This window comes from Dromiciops gliroides, chromosome 3, assembly GCF_019393635.1.
Source record: "Dromiciops gliroides isolate mDroGli1 chromosome 3, mDroGli1.pri, whole genome shotgun sequence".
In the NCBI taxonomy this organism is placed as follows: domain Eukaryota; kingdom Metazoa; phylum Chordata; class Mammalia; order Microbiotheria; family Microbiotheriidae; genus Dromiciops; species Dromiciops gliroides.
Window position 1 is genome coordinate 412,287,245 of NC_057863.1, and position 19,357 is coordinate 412,306,601.

Here is a 19,357-nt window from a genome sequence, read left to right on the forward strand (position 1 = left end):
TTAAAAAGGTCTTGCAGAAAACAAAATCAAAATGAGAAGGAAAGCAGAAATCTGGGGGATAATAAAGTATTTATCTTTGATAAAGAGCTTAATTCTCAAAAAATGTAGAAATTTGAGTCATATGTATAAGAATATATCATTCCCCAATTGATAAATGGTCAAAGTAGATGAATACATGGTTTTAAGTTGAACAAATCAAAGCCAATAATAATATGAAAAATGCTCTATCACTATTGTTAAGGAAACGAAAATTAAAACAATTCTGATGTTGAAGTAAAACTTCACAACTATCAGATTGGTTAATAAGTCAGAAAAGAAATATGAAAAATTTTGAAGGAGAAAATTTGGACACCAATAATATTAGAGTCGTGAACTGATCCAACTATTCTAGAGAGCAATTCAGAACTATGCCCAACGGGCAATCAAACTATAGGTACTCTTTTTAAAAATTAATCAATTAATTAATTAATTTGCTTAGAATTTTCCCCACCTTACATGTATAAACAAATTATAACATCAATTTTTTTTAACTTGGTGTTTCAAATTCTCTTCCTCCATACCCCCTCCAGAACTCAAGCAATTTAACATAAGCTATATATGTGCAGTCATGCAAATATATCAGACAAAAAAATTAGAAATAGGAACTAACAAGAACAATAAATATACTTCCTTCTGTATTCAGATATTATTAGTTCTTTCTTTGTAGAGGATTGCATTTTTTTTGATAAGTCCTTCAGTGTTTTCTTGGATCACAGCATCACTGAGAATAACTAAGGCATTTTCAGCAGATCATCCCTATAATATTGCTGTTATTTTATAAATAGTACATTTCACTTTGCTCCAGCTCATGTACAGTCTTTTTAAGGTTTTTCCTGATAGCATCCTGTTAATTTATTTATTTTTAATAGTAGACTACATTTATATAGTATTTTATAAGGGAGATTTTCTTACAAAAAACCCATGAAGTTGATTATTGCAACAATTCTAGACTACATCTATATAGTACCTTATAAATGACAAAGAATTTTCTTCATTAGCCCAGAAAAGTAAGTACCATCCTCCTCCTCCTCCTCTTCATCTTACATTGTTCTTTGCCTGTTTGCTTCAAACTTTTTTCCAAGTTACTATTCACTCCATGTTCTATCTTCTTTTAACCTATCCCTCCTCAAAAGTATTTTGCTTCTAACTGCTCCTCCCCAAATCTTCCCTCACTTCCTTCACTCCTCCAGCCTAATTCCCTTTCCCCTAGGACTTTCCCACAAGTCAAGATACATTGCTAACCCAATTTAGTGTGTATGTAATTTCTCAGTTTGAAGCCAAATCTGATGTCTGTAAGGCTCATTCACTCCCCATTCCCTCCTCCAAATTTCCATCCACTCCATAAGCTTTTTCTTACTTCTTTTATGTGAGATATTTTATGCCATTTCACTTCTCACTTTCCCTTTCTCCCAGTGCAATCGTATCACATCTTAATTTTATTTTAAAGATGTCATCATTGGGTAGCTAGGTGACACAGTGGACAAAGTATCCTCCCTGGATACAGGAGAACCCAAGACCAAATCTGGCCTCAAACAAAACACTTTTAGCTACACAATGCTGGGCATGCCACCCACCTCTGACTGCCCAACAAAAAAATAATCAAAGATAAATGGTTTACAAATATCCCTTCACAATGAATTCCTCCCTGTAACACTATCTAAATTTATATCTATCATCTTCCCTACTACTGTGAAAGTTTTTGTGTTAGACATATCATCATCTCATGTAGGAATATAAAGTTTAACCTTTTTTAAAATCTCTCATGATTTCTTTTTCTGTTTACCTTTTTATATTTTTCTAGGTTCTTGTGTTTAAAGTCATATTTTCTATTCAGTTCAGGTCTTTTCATTACAAATGCCTGAAAGTCCTCTTTTTCATTGAAGTCCCATTTTCCCCTTGAAATATTATACACATTTTTGCTGGGTAGGTGATTCTTTATTGTGCTTACAATTCCTTTGCCCTCAAGAATACAATATTCCTGCCCTCTGAGCTTTTAAGGCAGAAGCTGGTAGATCTTCTACTATCCCGACTATGGCTCCACAGTACCTGAATTGTTTCTTTCTGGCTTGTTTGTAATAGTTTACTCCTTGTCCTGGGAGCTCTGGAATTCGGCTATAATATTCCTGGAAATTTTAATTTTGGGCTCTCTCCCTCAGGAGGTGATCAGTGGAATCTTTAATTTCTATTATTAACCTTATTATTCTAAATATCAGGGAGAATTTTCCCTAAGAATCTTTTGGAAAATGATGTCTAAACTTTTATTTTGATCATGGTTTTTCAGGTAGTCCCAAAATTTTCAATTTATCTCTCCTGGATATATTTTCTAGTTCAGCTGTTTTTCCAAAAATATATTTCACACTGCCCTCTATTATTTCATTCATTTGGATTTGCTTTATTGTCTATTGGTTTCTCATAAAGCTTCAATTTGTTTATTCCTAATTCTTAGGCAATTATTTTCTTAAGAGAGCTTTTCCATTTGGCTTTCAAAGCTGCCAACTTTTTTTTCATGACTTTCCTGCATCACTCTCATTTCTCTTTCCATTTTTTTCCTCCACCTCTCTGTGATTGTTTTATCTTAAAACAAATGTTCAGTTATTGGAAATATAACCTTACGGTCACTGGAATTTTGCTTCATTGTAGATAATTTAGAGAATTCCTAGAACAATATCTCTGGGAATACTTATACTCTTGTCTATGTCAGTTTATCTTTTTTTTTTTAATTTAGAATTTTCCTCAAGTTATAGGTACAAAAAAGTACACTGATTTTTTTTTAAGTTTGTGTTCTGAATTTTCATTCTCCCTTCCTCCTCAACCCTCCCTAAGAAATCAAGCAAATCTATATGTCATATATGTGCAGTCATGCAAAGCATCTTCACACTAGTCAGGTCGTGAAAGAAAACAGACAAAATAACTTTAGAAAGAGGAAACAACAAAGAAAATTTTACTTCAATCTGTATTCAGATACCATCAGTTCTATCTCTTTTGATGGTTTGCATTTTTCATATGTCCTTCTGATAGCATCCTTCTCACCATTTCTTTCACAGTTATTATTGCTGACTATATTACCCTCCATCCTAGTTCCTCTCCTTGATATTTACTCTATTTTCTATCTTCTTTCACCCTATCCCTCCTAAAAAGTGTTTTGCTTTTCACTACTCCCTACCCCAATCTTCCTTCCCTTCCTTTGCCTCCCTTTTCCTTATTCCCTTCCCCTCCCACTTCCACTCAGGGTGTAATGTATTACTATACCCACTTGAGTGTGTGTTATTCCCTTTCTGAGCCAATTCTAATGAGAGTAAGGTTCACTCACTCGCCTGTCCATTCCCCATCTTTCCCTCTTCTCCATAATCTTTTTATTGTTTTTTCTATGTGAGCTATTTGACCATTTTCCACCCCTACCTTTCCCTTTCTTCCCATGCATTCCTATTACCCTTTAACTTTATTTTAAAGATGTCATCATGTGTCAGTTAGGTGGCACAGTGTACAAAGTACCAGGCCTGGACCCAGAATGGCCTGAGCCCAAATCTGGCCCCAGACATAAGACACCCGACCCTGTTTGCCTGACAACAAAATGAGAACAAACAAAAATAAATGCTTTAAAGATATCCCATTCATATTCAGTTCATACCTGTGTCCTCTGTCTAAGTACATTCCTTTCAGATGCCCTAATACTGAGAAAGTTCTTATGAGTTGGAAATATTATCTTCCCAAGTGGGAATGTAAACAGTTTAACTTCTTAATATCCCTCATTATTTCTTTTTCCTATTTACCTTTTTATGCTCCTCTAGGATCTTGTATTTGAAAGTCAAATTTTCTATTCAGTTTAGGTCTTTTCATCACAAATACATGAAAAATCATCTTTTTCATTGAAGTCCCATATTTTCCCCTGAAAGATTATTCTCAGTTTTGCTGGGTAGGTGATTTTTGGTTCTAATCCCAGTTCCTTTGCCCTTGGAATATCATATTCCACGACCTCTGGCCCTTTAATGTAGAAGCTGCAAGATCTTGTGTTATTCTTACTGTACCTCCACAGTATTTGAATTTCTTTTTTCTAGCATCTTACAAAATTTTCTCCTTGTCCTGGGAGCACTGGAATTTGTCTATAATATTCCTGGAAGTTTTCTTTTTGAGATCTCTTTCTGGAGTTGATCAGTGGATTCTTTCAATTTCTATTTTACCGTCTGCTTCTATAATATCATGGCAATTTTCCCTGACAATTCCTTGGAAGATAATATCTAAGCTCTTATTTTGTTCATGGTTTTCAGATAGTCCAATGATTTTCAAATTATCTCTCCTGGATCAATTTTACTGGTCAGCTGTTTTTCCAAGGAGATAGTTCATACTGTCCTCTATTTTTTTATTCATTTGGATTTGATTTTTTGTGTCTTGATTTTTCAGAAAGTTATTAGCTTCATTTTTCTCAATCTTAAATCTTAAGCAATGATTGTCTTCAGAGAGTTTATGTACCTCCTTTTCCATTTGACCAACTTAGCTTTTCAAGCTGTTGACATTTTTTTTCATGACCCTCCTGCATCACTCTCATTTTTCTTTCCATTTTTTCCTCTACCTCTCTTACTTTATCTTCAAAGTCCTTTTTGAGTGCTTCCATGACCTGAGACCAATTCATATATTTTTTTTTTCTTGTAATCTTTGGTTGCAGGAGCTTTGACTTTGTTATTATCTTCTTCTGAGGGTGTATTTTGATCTACCTTGCCAACAAAGAAGCTTTTGATGGTCTTCTGATTTCTCTTTTTGTTCATCTTGACCACCTATTTCTAGCTATTAACTCCTTCTTAACATTTAGTGCTGATTCCAGGATGCACTGTCCCAAGCTCCAGGGGGTCCCAGGTGTTGCAATTAGGCTTGTTCTCAGCCCACCTGTCCTGTACATAACCATGAACTGCTTTCTCTTTAATCTGGAAGCAGAAATCTTATTGAAATATTTTTCTCTATGGTTGGAAGTTCAGGGTGCCTGTTCCCCTCCACCCTAGGCTGCTGCTGCTTGAGTCAGCTTACTGGTTCAGAAAATGGGTGCTCCACTTTAGCTTCAGCAAAGGACATAGCTATTTCCCCCTGGGCAACTGCTAGACACCCTTACTGGTCCATGATATGAGTTTCACAAGAAGTTGCTGATTCTGAAGAGTCTAAGACTCTGGAGGTGTGGCCTGCCTTGGGGCTGGATCTGTGCCACAAGCTGATCTCCTCTCACCCCTTACAGCAGATGCTCCCAGTTGACTATTTAATCCATATTTGGCTGGATAATAGCCTTACTCTGTTCTTCTGTAGGTTATGCTACTCCAGGATTTATCTTATGGCATTATTTTTGGAGGTATGTGGACAGATTTGTCAGGAGCTTCAAGAGTCACAGCTCTTCCTCTGCCATCTTGGCTCTGTCCCTCCATTTTAACACTATCAAAACCTATCAAAGTAACAATCTCTTTGTTCTCTTTAAGAAGCCATAATGTCACATAAACACCAAAACATGGATATAATCTTTTGTTCAAATATGTTACTGCTTTCCCATGATATATAAAGGTGCACTGTCACACCTGGAAAAAAGTGTGTGAGGACACAGCAATTTTCCCTCTCTGTGTTTGCTGGCTGTACTGCAATCTAAGGAGGCTTCTTATATATCCTGAAAGGAGAAGTACAATCATCTAATTGACAATAACAACAAAATGTCCTAGTACTTTTAAAATGTCTTGCCAGTGTAGAGAATTTGGTAAGAAATCTTGTTTTTTTTTTACAATAGTGATAAATATAACTTTATTTTGTACACCTGTCACTGACACACACACAAGCACAGTCTCAGAAACAAGTATTTGGCTTGGACATAAGGCCCTGTGGCCCGAAGTCTTAAAAAACAGACAACCACACACAACATGGACATACAGTAGCTCCTCCATCACCCCAACTCCCAGGAGCCTCCAGGGGACAGGGGAGTGGTCTGAGGAGAAGATGAATACCCCCATTTCCCCAACTGTGGGTGTTATGACCACAGGCAGCACTGGGTGCCAGCCCTCCCTGTGCTCCGTCTTGCCAGCCATCGTGGCACAGGGGTTGGGGTTGGGAATGGGAGTGGGGGCATCAGCCTGCCTGCCTCCCAGGATGCACTGGCAGACACCAGAGAAATAGGATTGGGGAGAGTGACAATGGTGGCAAAGTGAAACTAGATGTCCAGAGTCTCACTGGTGGGTGCGTTAACAGGGTGGGCGAGCTGATTCCTTCAGCCAGTCTCTCAGCTGTGGGCAATGACTGAGAAGGGACCCAGTTGGGGCAGGCCTAGGGGAAGGACATAAAGCACTGCCTTGCCCTGTGGGCAGGGATTAGAGCAGGAGTGAGGGTCTGGGGAAGGTGGCCCAGTGAGTACACCTAATTCAGCTCCCCTCAACCTGGTGGCCTGAACAGGGCCCATGATGTAGAGGCCCCTGACAACCTGGTGTTTCAATAATGGGCAAAATTGGGCAGCCTGTGGTCCTGGATGGAGGAGGGGAGGGGCACCTGCTCTGGGCATAACTTGGTGGAAGGAAACAGGAAGGGTGGTCAGCGAGAAGCTCAAAGCTTCCCGCCTGAGCAGGCTTTGGAGGATGACAGAATTCTGGAACTGGGAAAGACCTAAGGTATCATCTAGTCTGAACCCCCTTCCTGTGACCAAGGAAGAAACTGAGGCCAGAAGAGAAATGACTTGGCTCACATAGCTAGGAGAGAGCAGGACTAAGACTGGGACTGGACCAAGGTTTCTTCCACTCTACCAGAGCATCCTGTCAGCCCCACAGCCATCTTGAACCCTGGCAAGAACAGCTGTGTACAGTGATCCTTGCTTTTGAGATACCCCAGAAGGTGCCCAGCCCAGAAAGGTGCCAGCCTGGTTTCTTCTGATGTGGGCAGGGATCCAGGTCATCCCCAGGGAATGGAAGGTCTGAGGGATGGGGAGGAAGCAGGGCAATGGCTGCATGCCCTGGCAACCACCTGTCCAGGATACATGAGGGGCCCTGGGTGGCATTGTGCCACTTGGCAGGCACAGTGCCCGCAGCTTTCCTGGGGCAGGGGCAGGCAGCTCATAGGACCCCTGCACATTTGGGGGCACAAAGGACCCCTAGCCCTCAGGCCTTGCCCTGAAACCCAGGAGGCTCTGCCCTGCAGAGCTGTGGTCCTGGGTGAGAAAAGGGCACAAAGAGGACAAAGAGACCATTCTGAGAGGCTGGCCTTGGCGAGAAGGGCAGAGTCACTGTCTCCGCTCTACAGCAGCGATCTCAGCTTGTACTTCTGCCGTGGGGTCTGGGATGTCCTATCCATGGAAGCCTGGCTGGGAGGGCTATCAGCCCAAATGGGGTTTGTGCCCCTGCTGCTGCTCCTCAGGTGCCTCCATCTGGATATTAATCTCTGGACAGGTAGGGTCCCTCAATTTCCTGGCATCTGGCTGTGGTGACCTAGAGGGGCCTGGCGAGTTTCCCCCACTGGCAGTACTGACGCTGTCCTCTAGCCAAGTACTGTAGATGAAGGAGTCTCTCTTGTGTGGCATCCTAGAGGAGGACACACTTTCCATGCCCATGTCATCTTCGGTGGTGCCCTCCGTCTCCTCTACAACGCTGGCGAAGCTGCTGGCACTGGAGGATGAGTGGGAGAAATCCTTCAGCGCCTCGGCCTTCTGGATGGCCATCTCTGCCCTGTTTTTGGTGGTGGTGGGCATCTCCGGGGAGCTTTGGTTAGATGAATTCTCTGACTTGGGCTCCTGGGAGACGTGTCCACTGTCTGGGGTCTTCTGGCCAGCCGGCGGGCTCTCTCTTCGGGGCACATGGGGACAGCGGGGTGGCTTAGCATCACGTCTCTTCTCCTGAACCTCCTGGATGTTTTCGATGCCTATTGCGCTGCTCCGGCGGGAGCCGAAGGGGGTAGACTTCTTCCTGGTGGGGCTCTTCCCAGGCACGATCAGTGATATGCCAGCTGCTTTCACCAAGTCTGGGTTGTTGGGGCCAAAGCTCCCACTGTGGCTGGTGGACACTGTGTTTGCCTTTTTGTTGCTGAGGCCCATGGCGTCCATAGACTGGCTGCGACTTGGAATCACACACTTGAAGGACTCAAAGAAGCCGCCACTGCCCCCTCCTCCGTTCTACATTTTGTCCTCGTCCCCACCCAGGCCCATCATGGACTGGCTGTGAATGTGCAGCTCCTCATAGAGGGTCTCAAGGAGGGCAGGCCTGGTCCGCTCCTCCAATTTGGCAAACTTTTCTGCCTTGTAGCAGGCATACTCTGCATTTATCAGCTTTGTCAGCAAGAATTCCTGGAATTCAGGCCCCTTCCTGAAGACAGCTGGGTCTGGAAGTGGAGGCCCAAGGAAAGGGACATCATCCCTGGCAGTGACAGATACCTTGTAAAGGAGCCCATCAGGCCCAGCATCCTCCGACTGAACCACCACATAGGCGTGTAGGAAGTTGGAAGCAATCATGGTCAGGCACAAAGGGCGTGTTCTCATCCTGGAAGACCATGGCCACAATGTCATTCCCGATGTGCCATTTCCTCTGTAACTGATGGGCGTCCCCTTTTGTGTAGGGCAGTTTGGTAGACACATGGAACATAATCTCCTTGTTTCGAAAGTTGCAGTAGACGGACTCTGTCCCCGTCTGCCCGTGAGTCACATCTAGGCCACCCTGGAATACCTTAAAGTCCTGTAGTTTGACCTTCTGACCCAAGAATTCTAGGAACTCCACGAAAGCAGGGCTCTCTTCATTGGTGCTAAACAACCCCTCCTCAGAGGTCTGCCCGAGTTTCTGGTAAATGACCCCAAACTTGAAGTTATTGCTGATGACGTGTTCATAGAAGGTGACAATGAGGCAGGAGTCCTTGGGGTAAAGCACTGGGTAGAATCGATCCACATTGACGTCCTCACACACCAACTTCACCATCTGGACTACGTTGGGGAATTCGGTGAGGCAGGAGATGGGGATGATGTCATGGTAGGTCCTACACTTCATCCTGAGCAGCAACCTGAGGTGTTCTTGATCTCCAATTACACCATACTTGAGTGAGAACACCAAATGGCCCAGGGCAGTGTCCAGGACATAGTAGTTGAAGTGTTCCTTGCCTAGGAAATACTTTCGGTAGAGCCGGGCTGTGTGGTTGCACTCTAGCTTCACTTTGGAGGTGGGAGACTGAAGCTGCTCTGTCTCCAGGATACTGCTGAGTTCATAATTGGTGCCTTCAATCCAATAATCCCCAAAATGAGGCAGCAGGATGAGGGGGAAGGGCCCTTCATGCCCCAGGACCTCATGGACACTGGGATAGGGGATGTAATCCTCTTCTGTCTGGGGAGACCTGGATTCAGATCTCTTCATAGTCAATAGGTGTGATTAAATGTGGAATTCCAGGTCCCAAGGGTAGAAAAAAATGTTTCTTTGAGAGGGGGTGGGAAGGAGCATCTTTGTTCATCCATCCTGCTTCCCTGCATCTTCTCAATCATCTCAAACAAGTCTGAGTTCTGCCAGGCGGCCCCGGTGGGCAGCGAGCCCCTCCGCGGGCGGTCGGGGGGCGCCGGGGGCCGCGACTGCGCCATCCCGAGCCGGCCCCGGGCCCCGCGGCGCCTCGCCTCCCCTCCGCCCGCGCCCGGTCTCTGCTATCGCCAGCTGTCCTGCACCCCCGGCCCTGGCAGCCCCGGCGGCCACGGCCCCGCTAGCTCTGGCCTCGGGCTGGGGCTCAGCAGCGTCCTGGTAAGAAATCTTAAACTTTTCTATTGAGGTTAACCCTTTTCTGGTCTCGACGTAGGACAAAAATGTTAGCAACACAGTGACAACTTGTTATTGTTTTGTTTGTATTAATTTATTCTATACTGAATTGAAATATTCGCAGGCACTAAAATAGAAACGTGTCACCACATGCTCAGCTGCTGAATTCCCCTAGAAAGCAGGAAACATTTGGCCATAACAGTTTAGTCAGGAAACATTTGGCCATGACAGTTTTGTTTTGTTTTTTTTCCCCTCGGGGCAATGAGGGTTAAGTGACTTGCCTAGGGTCACACAGCTAGTAGGTGTTAAGTGTCTAAGGTCAGATTTGAATTCAGGTCCTCCTGAATACAGGGCTGGTGCTTTATCCACTGCACCACCCAGCTGCCCCTTGCCATAACAGTTCTGTGAAATATATTGGGGGGTGGCATAGTTGAGGAGGGAAAAGTTGACTGAGTGAAATGCTGCCTCACTTGAAGATATATATCAACTATTATCTTATAGCTTAAGAGTTTTAGCTTAAGGGTTTCAAAAGCTTTTCATTTCAAAATGTAATATAGTTGGCTTGGTGATTAATTTATTTGAATTGTAAAATCCTAAGAACATTTTCATAGCCAGGAAATGAATCCTTCAGTTTAATTTCACATGTTAATCTTCTTTTTCTTTCTTTTTACATTGTCAATTCATTCACTGTTCAAGGGATCAAGGGAAGGAAACCCTATGCAGAATTAAACAAACTACTAATAATACAAACTTCATGAAAAATGGACCAAAAGCCCTAAGAAGAGCTCTTTGAATTCAGGGAAGCTAAAATTCATCCCAAGTACTGGTTAATACAAAAGTATTTGCATATGAAAAGTCTTTGTAATATTTGTTTCCATTCTTATAAGCCTTGGATGCATTGACTTTGATTTTGCAAACTGTAAAAAGGAACAACAACAAAAAAAATATATTTTCTCCAGATGTGTGGAGATGCTTAGCCTCCAATATCTATTTTCCCACACCAGCTGCTGAGGGATATTCCATGGTTGGTTAGTTTCCATTTTACCAAGATGTTGTTTTGCATGCAGCTTTATTCTGCTTAGGCAGGGTTTTAGGGGCAAGGATAAGGTATGTGGAGTTAAACATGGTAGGTAGCCAAAGGAACAGAATTAAGGGTGAGCCAAACCATTAACATATTCCAGAAGCTGTTATGTTTTCAATTCTTTAAAACATACTCATAGAGTAGAAATTTAAAAATATAAAATAAAAAGAATCTCTGTCTAGAAAAAGCACAGAACTGTCACTTTAACTGTTTCTGTACATTGTGCCCTTGGTTGTGAAGTTTGACAAGCTTCTTAATTGCATGAGGTTTTCTTTGGGGTGATTTTAATTATTTGTGTTTTATTGAGGCAGATGTTTATCTGAAGGAGAGATATAAAGAGACCTTGCACAAAAGCCAGCAGTGAGTTCCATCCTCTAAAAATTCACTGAAGATCCGAATGCAGCTTGAATAGGAAATAAAAGCCTCCACTCAAGAATAATGACAGAAACTTACCTTCCTTGTAAAAGCCTAAAAGAATCAACATTTTCCAAAGTTACAGCATAACTAATCTCCCATCCTCATTAAATCATATGATGTTCTTATTCACACTCCATGTCTTTTACATTTTTCTCAATTAGGCAACAAATGTAGTGTTTGTTTAGGGCATGGAAGGATAAACTCCTATATTTGGGCCTGCTCCAGATGACAACAGATGGACCCTTAGTATTATTTTGTCAAAAAAGCTCTTTTGTTCAGATAGTTCTTTGTTACATAATATTTAGTAAGTTAGAGGTTTATTGGGAAAATTTTATGCTGTTAAGTGGAGTAAGATTCCAAAATATGTTTTCTTTATATGAACCTATGATTAGTTCAGATCATTAAATCTGCACCTAGATAGTGTTAAACCATATAATCATTACACTCCTTGTGTTCTTTATATAATTGAAAATGCATCAGATCATGAATGAAGAGATAGAAAACTACTTGTCATATGATAATGTTCATGAATTCATTAATTCACATATACAGTCTTCTTACTTCCTATGACCCCCTCTCTAATATCTTTAGTGTTAAGTAAGAGAGAATTTATGTGAACATCTAGATCCTATTCTCTTACCACATTTAGCAACATTCATTAATCTTTGAGATTCTCAGGTGGATTTACTGAAGAACATTGACAAAGTTAACAAGTGGCAAAGTTAATTGGAATCTAAATCTCCTAGCATTTCTCCCTTCCATCAGCATTTCCTTGAATGTCCTTTATGCAATCACAACAAGGTTGTGTGACTTCTTGGAGACGCCTATATTAACATCTTGGTGATTTTTTATGGCAATTAAAAAAAAGTGCAACTATATTAGAGGAAAAAGGAATTGTGAGTAGATGGAAAGAGAGAAAATTATAAATTTTATTCTCAAAGTGTAACAAATAGAAGACAAGTTAAAATTCAGCTAAGCATTATATAGAATGTTTATTTTTATACTGATATTTTCCACTTGTATATGTCTATAATAATAATAAAAATATTAATAAAATAATAATTATATATAGCACTTTGATGTTTCCAAATTATCTATATACACATATACACAAAATTTTATTTTATTCTTACGACCATCTTGGGAGTGAAGTGCTATTATTGTCCCCATTTTATGTATGAGGAAATTAAAGTAGACAGAGATTAATGACTTGCCCAGAGTCATAGTGTTAGTAACTGCCTAATTCTGGAATTGAACTCAGGTCTTCCTGAGTCTAAATTCAAGATTCTATCCACCATAGCATCTAATTCTATATTCCTCAAAGAACTGAAATTGAGGACCAGAGAGCAATGGAGATATATTTAGGTATGAAAAAAAAGCTATAAAAATTCTAAAAAGCATTTGTAAGTGATGTCATGAAAGAAATATATGAAAGCAAAAGATGATGTGAGATTTATATGTTAAGAACAAAGAATAGACAAACTCTTTCCTCCATCCATAATGATCATTTAAAATAGGGGGACAATCTCTGCAGTATTTCAGGTACTGGATGTCCACATAGGGAAAGGATACCCCCTTACCTAATCCTCCTAAAATCCTTCTTTGCCTTCATGACAAGTCAAGTATGACCTTCTATGTGAACACTTTCTTGAGTTCCCTGCCCTTCATCCAATGGTTTGTGCTCTCCCTCCTAAACTAATAAATAATTAATTACTTTGTATTTTTTGTTTTCTAGTTTATCTCTTTATATGTTTATGTATGTATTTTTTGCCTTCTAAATTAGTATCTAGCTCCATATAGTAGAAGATATTATCTCTAGTGCCTAGAATAGTTCCTGGCACACAGTAGAACTAAATGCTTTCTAATTGTTCACTCAAAATTAGCAAATTTGATTATGCATCAGTGTTTAACTTTAAGTCCAGATCCTCTTACTAAAATCCTTTATTATTTCCTCTTATGGGTCTGCTTTGTCAAAAAGCAACTGGCCTTGATCACAGATTCTTTGTATCTTCTAAGTTCATTAAAGTGTAAGAAATATCAATGTATCACCTAGTCTCTTTCTTTGATACCATAAAAATATGTATCAAATCATCTTATAAACAGTTATTTCTATATTTGCTCAGAATTTCTTTTGAAATCTTACAAACTCCTATTAGCTGAATTACTTTTCTGTCAAAAGGTGACTCATCCAGTTCTATATTTTCTAAACATATATACAAAATTTATATATAAAAATATTTGATTAAGTAATTTGATTTGACCAATTAATTTGATTCATTCTCATCTCCCTGTAAAACCACTTACGTCCCCCAATATTTTGAAAATAACTAACATCTTTCTGATAATCATCTTGTACATATTTGAGGAATTTTATTAGACCAAACAAGTTTTTTTTTTTCTTTTTCAATATGGGTTTTGTTTCCTGTTCTTTTACTATTAAATTATTTCTCACACTAATTGTGATTTTATCACATTTATGTTCAAATTGGGTATAACAATCAAATATAGTTTTCACCAATGAAAGATAGTGGGAATCTTCAACCTTCTGCTAAGCTGTACCATTTGCAGTCATTGCATTTCTATTAATACATTCTATAATTCATGTTAGTATTTTAAACCAGTATATATTATTAACTCATATTTAACTATGCTTACACTGTACTTCCTATCATGATTTGTAGCTAGTCATGCATCTCTGTTATTCTTCTTCTTCTTCTTTTTTTTAAGTGAGGCAATTGGGGTTTAAGTGACTTGTCCAGGGTCACCTCAGATAGTAAGTGTTAAGTGTCTCAGGCCAGATTTGAACTCAGGGGTGCTCCAACAATCCAGGGCCGGGTGCTATCACTGTGCCACTTAGCTGCCCCCTATTCCTTTTTTTATAAGATAAAATACATTCCTCAGAATTATTTATGTTTACAGTACTGAAAATATAAGTTTTAGTCTAGGCTTTGCAACTAACTGCACTTTGTTTTTGGACAAGTCACTTACATACTCTTTCCCTTAATTCCTTCCTAGCAAGAAAAATGGGATGGAAATAGATGATCTCAAAAATATTTTCTTACCTAAAATAATTTCAAATTGTCATTTATTAATCAATCCCAGGAAAGCATCTGATTCTAACAAAGACATATACAATCATTGTGGAACACTCCACTTATAACTTCTAGGTTATTTTCCAACTTGCATTTGAGATTTGGGCAGTTTCTACCTTTGTTTCTATTGGGCTAATTATTTGGGTACATATTCGTTAAGCTATGAAGTACAGGGCCCTACTGAGGTATACATCAATAAGTAGACAATCAATAAAATTAGTTCTTCATAGAACCCTTTATTAAGATGTCATATTTTTTTTAAATTGCTATAAATATTACTTAAGTGAAGCCAAGATGCAGAGGGAAAGGCAGTGACTTGCCTGAGCTCTCCACAAAACCTCTCCAAATACCTTCTAAATAATGCCATAGGACAATTCTGGAGAATAAGAACCCACAAAATAAGAGGGTGAATCCATTTTTCCACCAAAGACAACTTAGAAAGTAAAAGGAAAGGTCTGTTGTAACAGGGTGAGAGTGGAGTTCCGCCCAGTGCCGGCCACATCAGGTCAGATCCAATCCCAGACAAACCCAACCCCAGTGAACCAGAATCAGATCTCAGGAACCTCTGAACTGGGGGGAGAACTCAGCCACAGGTGGTATGGCGTAAAACAATTGGCCAGAAGGAGATTATGGTCTTGGGTGGCAGTCCCAGGCATGGGAGGAGAACAAGCACACAAGAACTTGCAGCCACAGTGGAGAAACTCTCTGTTTATAGTTCCATGGCAGAAGAGCAGGACCCTGGTTGCTTGCAGACCAGAGCACAGGCCACAAGAAGTAGTAACCATACCTTTCCTTAAATCATAATACCTTGGAAAAACTAAGGATTTAGAAATTCCTGAAATTATCTCAGAGAACAACAGCCTAAAACCCTTTGAAACCTTCTGCACTAGAAGAAGTATCCCAATTTAATGAAGAGTTAAAAATCAAGAAATAGGCTGGGAAACAGGGCAAAGCAAAAATAAATGCTGAGTCTAGAAAGTTTCTATGGTGAGAAGGAAGAACAAAACTATACCCTCAGAAGGTAACAAAGTCAAGCTCCTACATCCAAAGCTTCCAACAAAAATATGACTTGGTCTCAGGCCACAGACACACTCAAAAATAACCTTGAAAATAAAGTGAAAGAAGTAGAGGAAAAAAACAGAAAGAGAAATGAGAGCAATGCAAGAAAATCATGAAAAAAATTCAACAACTTGATAAAGGAGACAAAAAAATCCTGAAAAAAATAACACCTTAAAAAACAGATTATGCCAAATCAGAAAAGAGGTACAAAGAAAACAAAACAAAACAAAAAACAAACACAAAACCAGTGAGGAAAAGAATACCTCAAAAAGCCCAATTGACCAAATAGAAAAGGAGGTACAAAAGCTCTCTGAAGAAAATAATTCTTTAAAAATTAGGATTGAGCAAATGGAAGCTAATGACTTAATGAGAAATAAAGAAAGAAGAAAGCAAAACCAAAAGAATGAAAAAAATAGAAGGCAATGTGAAATATCTCATTGGAAAAACAATTGATTTAGAAAATAGATTCAGGAGAGAGAATTTGAAAATCATGGGAATACCTGAAAAACAAGATCAAAAAAAGGACCTAGACATCATCTTCCAAGAAATTGTCAGGAAAAATTGCCCTGATATTATAGAATCAGAAGGTAAAAGAGAACTTGAAAGAATCCACCAATCACCTCCTGAAAGCCATCCGAAAATGAAAACTTTCAGGAATATTATAGTCAAATTCCAGAGCTCTCAGGTCAAGGATAAAATACTGCAAGCTGCTAGAAAAAAGGAATTCAAGTATTGTACAGCCACAGCCAGGATAGTACAAGATCTATCAGCTTCTACATTAAAAAAACAGAGGGCTTGGAAAATGATATTCTGGAGAGCAAAGAAACTGGGATTAGAACCACGAATCACCTAGCCAGCAAACTCAGTATAATCCTTCAGGGGGAAAAAATGGAACTTCAATGAAAAAGAGGACTTTCAAGCATTCATGATGAAAAGACCTGATCTGAATAGAAAATTTTACTTTCAAATACAAGACTCTAGAAACATAAAAAAAATGTGAAGAGGAAAAAGAAATCAAGAGGGATAATAATAGGTTAAATTACATTCCTACATGGAAAGATGATGTTTCCAACTTAAAAGAACTTTCTCATTATTAGGGAAGCTGGATGGAGTATATTTAGACAGAGGGCACAGATGTGAGCTGAATATGAAGGGATGATATCTTTACAAAAATGAAATTAAGGTGTGAGAGGAATGCACTGGGAGAAAGGGAGAGTGAGAGATGGAATGAGGTAAAGTATCTCACATAATAGAAACAAGAAAAAGCTTATGGAGAGGAAGAGAAGATGGGGGAGATGCTGGCAGTGAGTGAACCTTACTCTCATTAGAATTGGCTCAAAGAGGGAATAACATACACATGAAATTTTGTAGTATAAATTGGGCAGGAAAGTAGAAGGGAAAAGGGATCAGGTGTGTGTATGGTGGGCATGATAGAAGGGGGCAGATTGGTGGAGGGAACAGTCAAGAAAAACCCTTTTGAGGAGTGACAGGGTGAAAGAAAATAGAAAATAGAGTAAATGTCATGGGGAGGGAATAGGATGAAAAGCAATACAGTTAGCAATAGTAACTGTGGAAAAAATGAATAAATTTGTCTGACAGGAATCCATCCTCAATTACATAGAGAACTGAATCAAATTTGTTAAAATAAGTGTCATTCCCCAATTAATAGATGATCACAGTATGTGAAGTTTTCAGATGAAATAATCAAAGGTACCTAGAGCCATATATTTTTTTTTAAATGCTCTAACTCTCCATTGATTGGAAACATAGAGGAAAAAATAATATGTGGTACTACTTCATACCTCTTGGATTGGATAATAGGACATAAGAGGAAAATGACAAATGTTGCATGGGATATGGGAAAGTGCAATATTATGCCCTCTTGGTGCAAATTAATCTGATTCAACATTCTGTTAGAGTAATGTGGAACTATGGCCAAAGGGCTATAAATACATGTATACTCTTTGACCTAGTAATACCACTAATTGTTTGGTATGCAAAAAACATAAAAACCAAAAAGTTGAATTCGAAATTGAGGAGATGCCCATAAATTGGGGAATGGCTGAACAAATTGTGGGATGAAATTATAATGGAACACTATTTTGCTATAAGAAATGAAGAGCAGGGGGCAGCTAGATGGCACAGTGGATAGAGCACCGGCCCTGGAGTCAGGAGTATCTGAGTTCAAATCCGGCCTCAGACACTTAACACTTACTAGCAGCTGTGTGACCCTGGGCAAGTCACTTAACCCCAATTGCCTCACTAAAAAAAAAAAAAAAAAAGAAAGGAAGAGCAGGATGCTATCAGAAAAACCTGGAAAGACTTACATGAGCTGATGCGAAGTGACTTGTACTATATACAAAATTATAGGAAAATTGTAAGATGATCAGCTGTGAATGACTTATCTATTTTCAGCAATGCAATGATCCAAGACAACTCTGAAGGATTTATGAAAAATTCAACCCATCTCCAGAGAAAAAAAAATTGGTGATGTCTAAATACTTATTAAGCATAATTTTTTTAGTTCCTTTGTCTTAAGTTTTTATTGTCTGTTTTCTTTCAGAATCTGACTAATGTGGAAATGTTTTGTATGACTACACATGTGTAACTTATATTGAGTTGCTTGAATTCTTAAATGGGGTGGGGAGGGAGGAAGGAATGGATTTGGAACACAAAGTTTTAAAATTGATGTGAAAAATTATATTTACTTGTAATTTTGGAAAAAATTAAATTCTAAATAAATGAAAAAATAATAATTTCCCTTCAAAACCCTAAGATGTACTCTACTCTCCCACAAATATATGAAAACCTTCAATAGACTGTCATCACTTCAAACTATCATCCTATTTCATTCCTTCCATTTGTAATCAAACTCTTAGAGAAAAACTGACTACTCAACAAACACTATCTCCACTTTTTCTCCTCTCATTTACTTCACATAGTTCAGAATACATTGCTTTACAAGCAAATTTCTTCTTTATTTAACTGAAACTGCTCTTTCTACTTACCAATGATGTTTTAAATGTGGAATCTGAGGGTGTTTTCACAATCCTTTATCTTTATTCAACTCTCCACATGTATAATTAATGCATTGTTAACTACTCTTTTTGTTGTCCTCAATCTCTGTTGTTCATTCATCATATATTGTGATGTACTTAGCACAGTACCTGGCACATAGCACCATGTAAATGTTTCTTGTTGTTGTCTTGTTGTTTTATGACACTTGTGGTTCCCTAAGGCTTACTTAGTCCTAGGCCCCTTCTCTTGTCTTTTTATACTTTCATTCAGTGACCTCATACTTCTTTGATTTCCTTGAGTTTACTTAGGATTTCTTTGCAAATGACTCTCAAATCTATACATTTCGCCTTAGTTACTCTCGTTGAGTTATGGTCATCTCCAGTTACCTACTGGATGTTTCAAAACTGGATGGTGAATAGATTTCTCAACCTCAGCATATCCAAAACACAACTAATTATGGTCCTTTCTAATTCCAAATTTCTCTTCTGAACATTACTATTTCTATCAGTGTTACTGCTCTACTTCTGGTTCCCAAATATCTCAATGCTGGTGTTATTTCTGCCTATTCACTCTCCATCTCCCTCTCCCATATCTAATCAGCTACTAATCCTGTCATTTCTTTATCTCCAAAATATTTCTCACTCATCTCCCTTTCTCTGCTTACGGACTACTATTTTAGTCAAGTTCCTCATTATTTTTCATGTAGACGATTGAAATAGCATCCGAATTGGTTTCCTGCCTCAAGTCATTAATTCATTCCTTTGCTCTATAGCTGCCAAAGTGATTTTCCAAGTCCAATGGTTCCCTATTGCCTCTATGATCAAATATAAACTTCCTTATATGTCTTCTACAGTCTTTTAAAACTCAGCACTAGGGGACAGGTAGGCTGCATAGTGGATAAAGCCTGGCCCTGGATTCAGGAGGGCCTGAGT

At 39.2% G+C, this 19,357-nt stretch overlaps 1 protein-coding gene and 1 pseudogene across 1 annotated transcript; both read right to left on the reverse strand.

The window, feature by feature from the left end:
• Positions 1-7,292: 7,292 nt before the first annotated feature.
• LOC122749495 (rap1 GTPase-activating protein 1-like) lies at positions 7,293-9,511 on the reverse strand. Its single transcript, XM_043995898.1, is given in 4 exon segments — positions 7,293-7,369; positions 7,372-8,485; positions 8,487-9,343; positions 9,433-9,511. Coding segments are annotated over 4 exon segments (2,112 nt in total). The 5' UTR covers positions 9,497-9,511.
• The window catches only part of LOC122747718, a 113,552-nt pseudogene continuing 103,692 nt past the window's right edge, over positions 9,498-19,357 (reverse strand).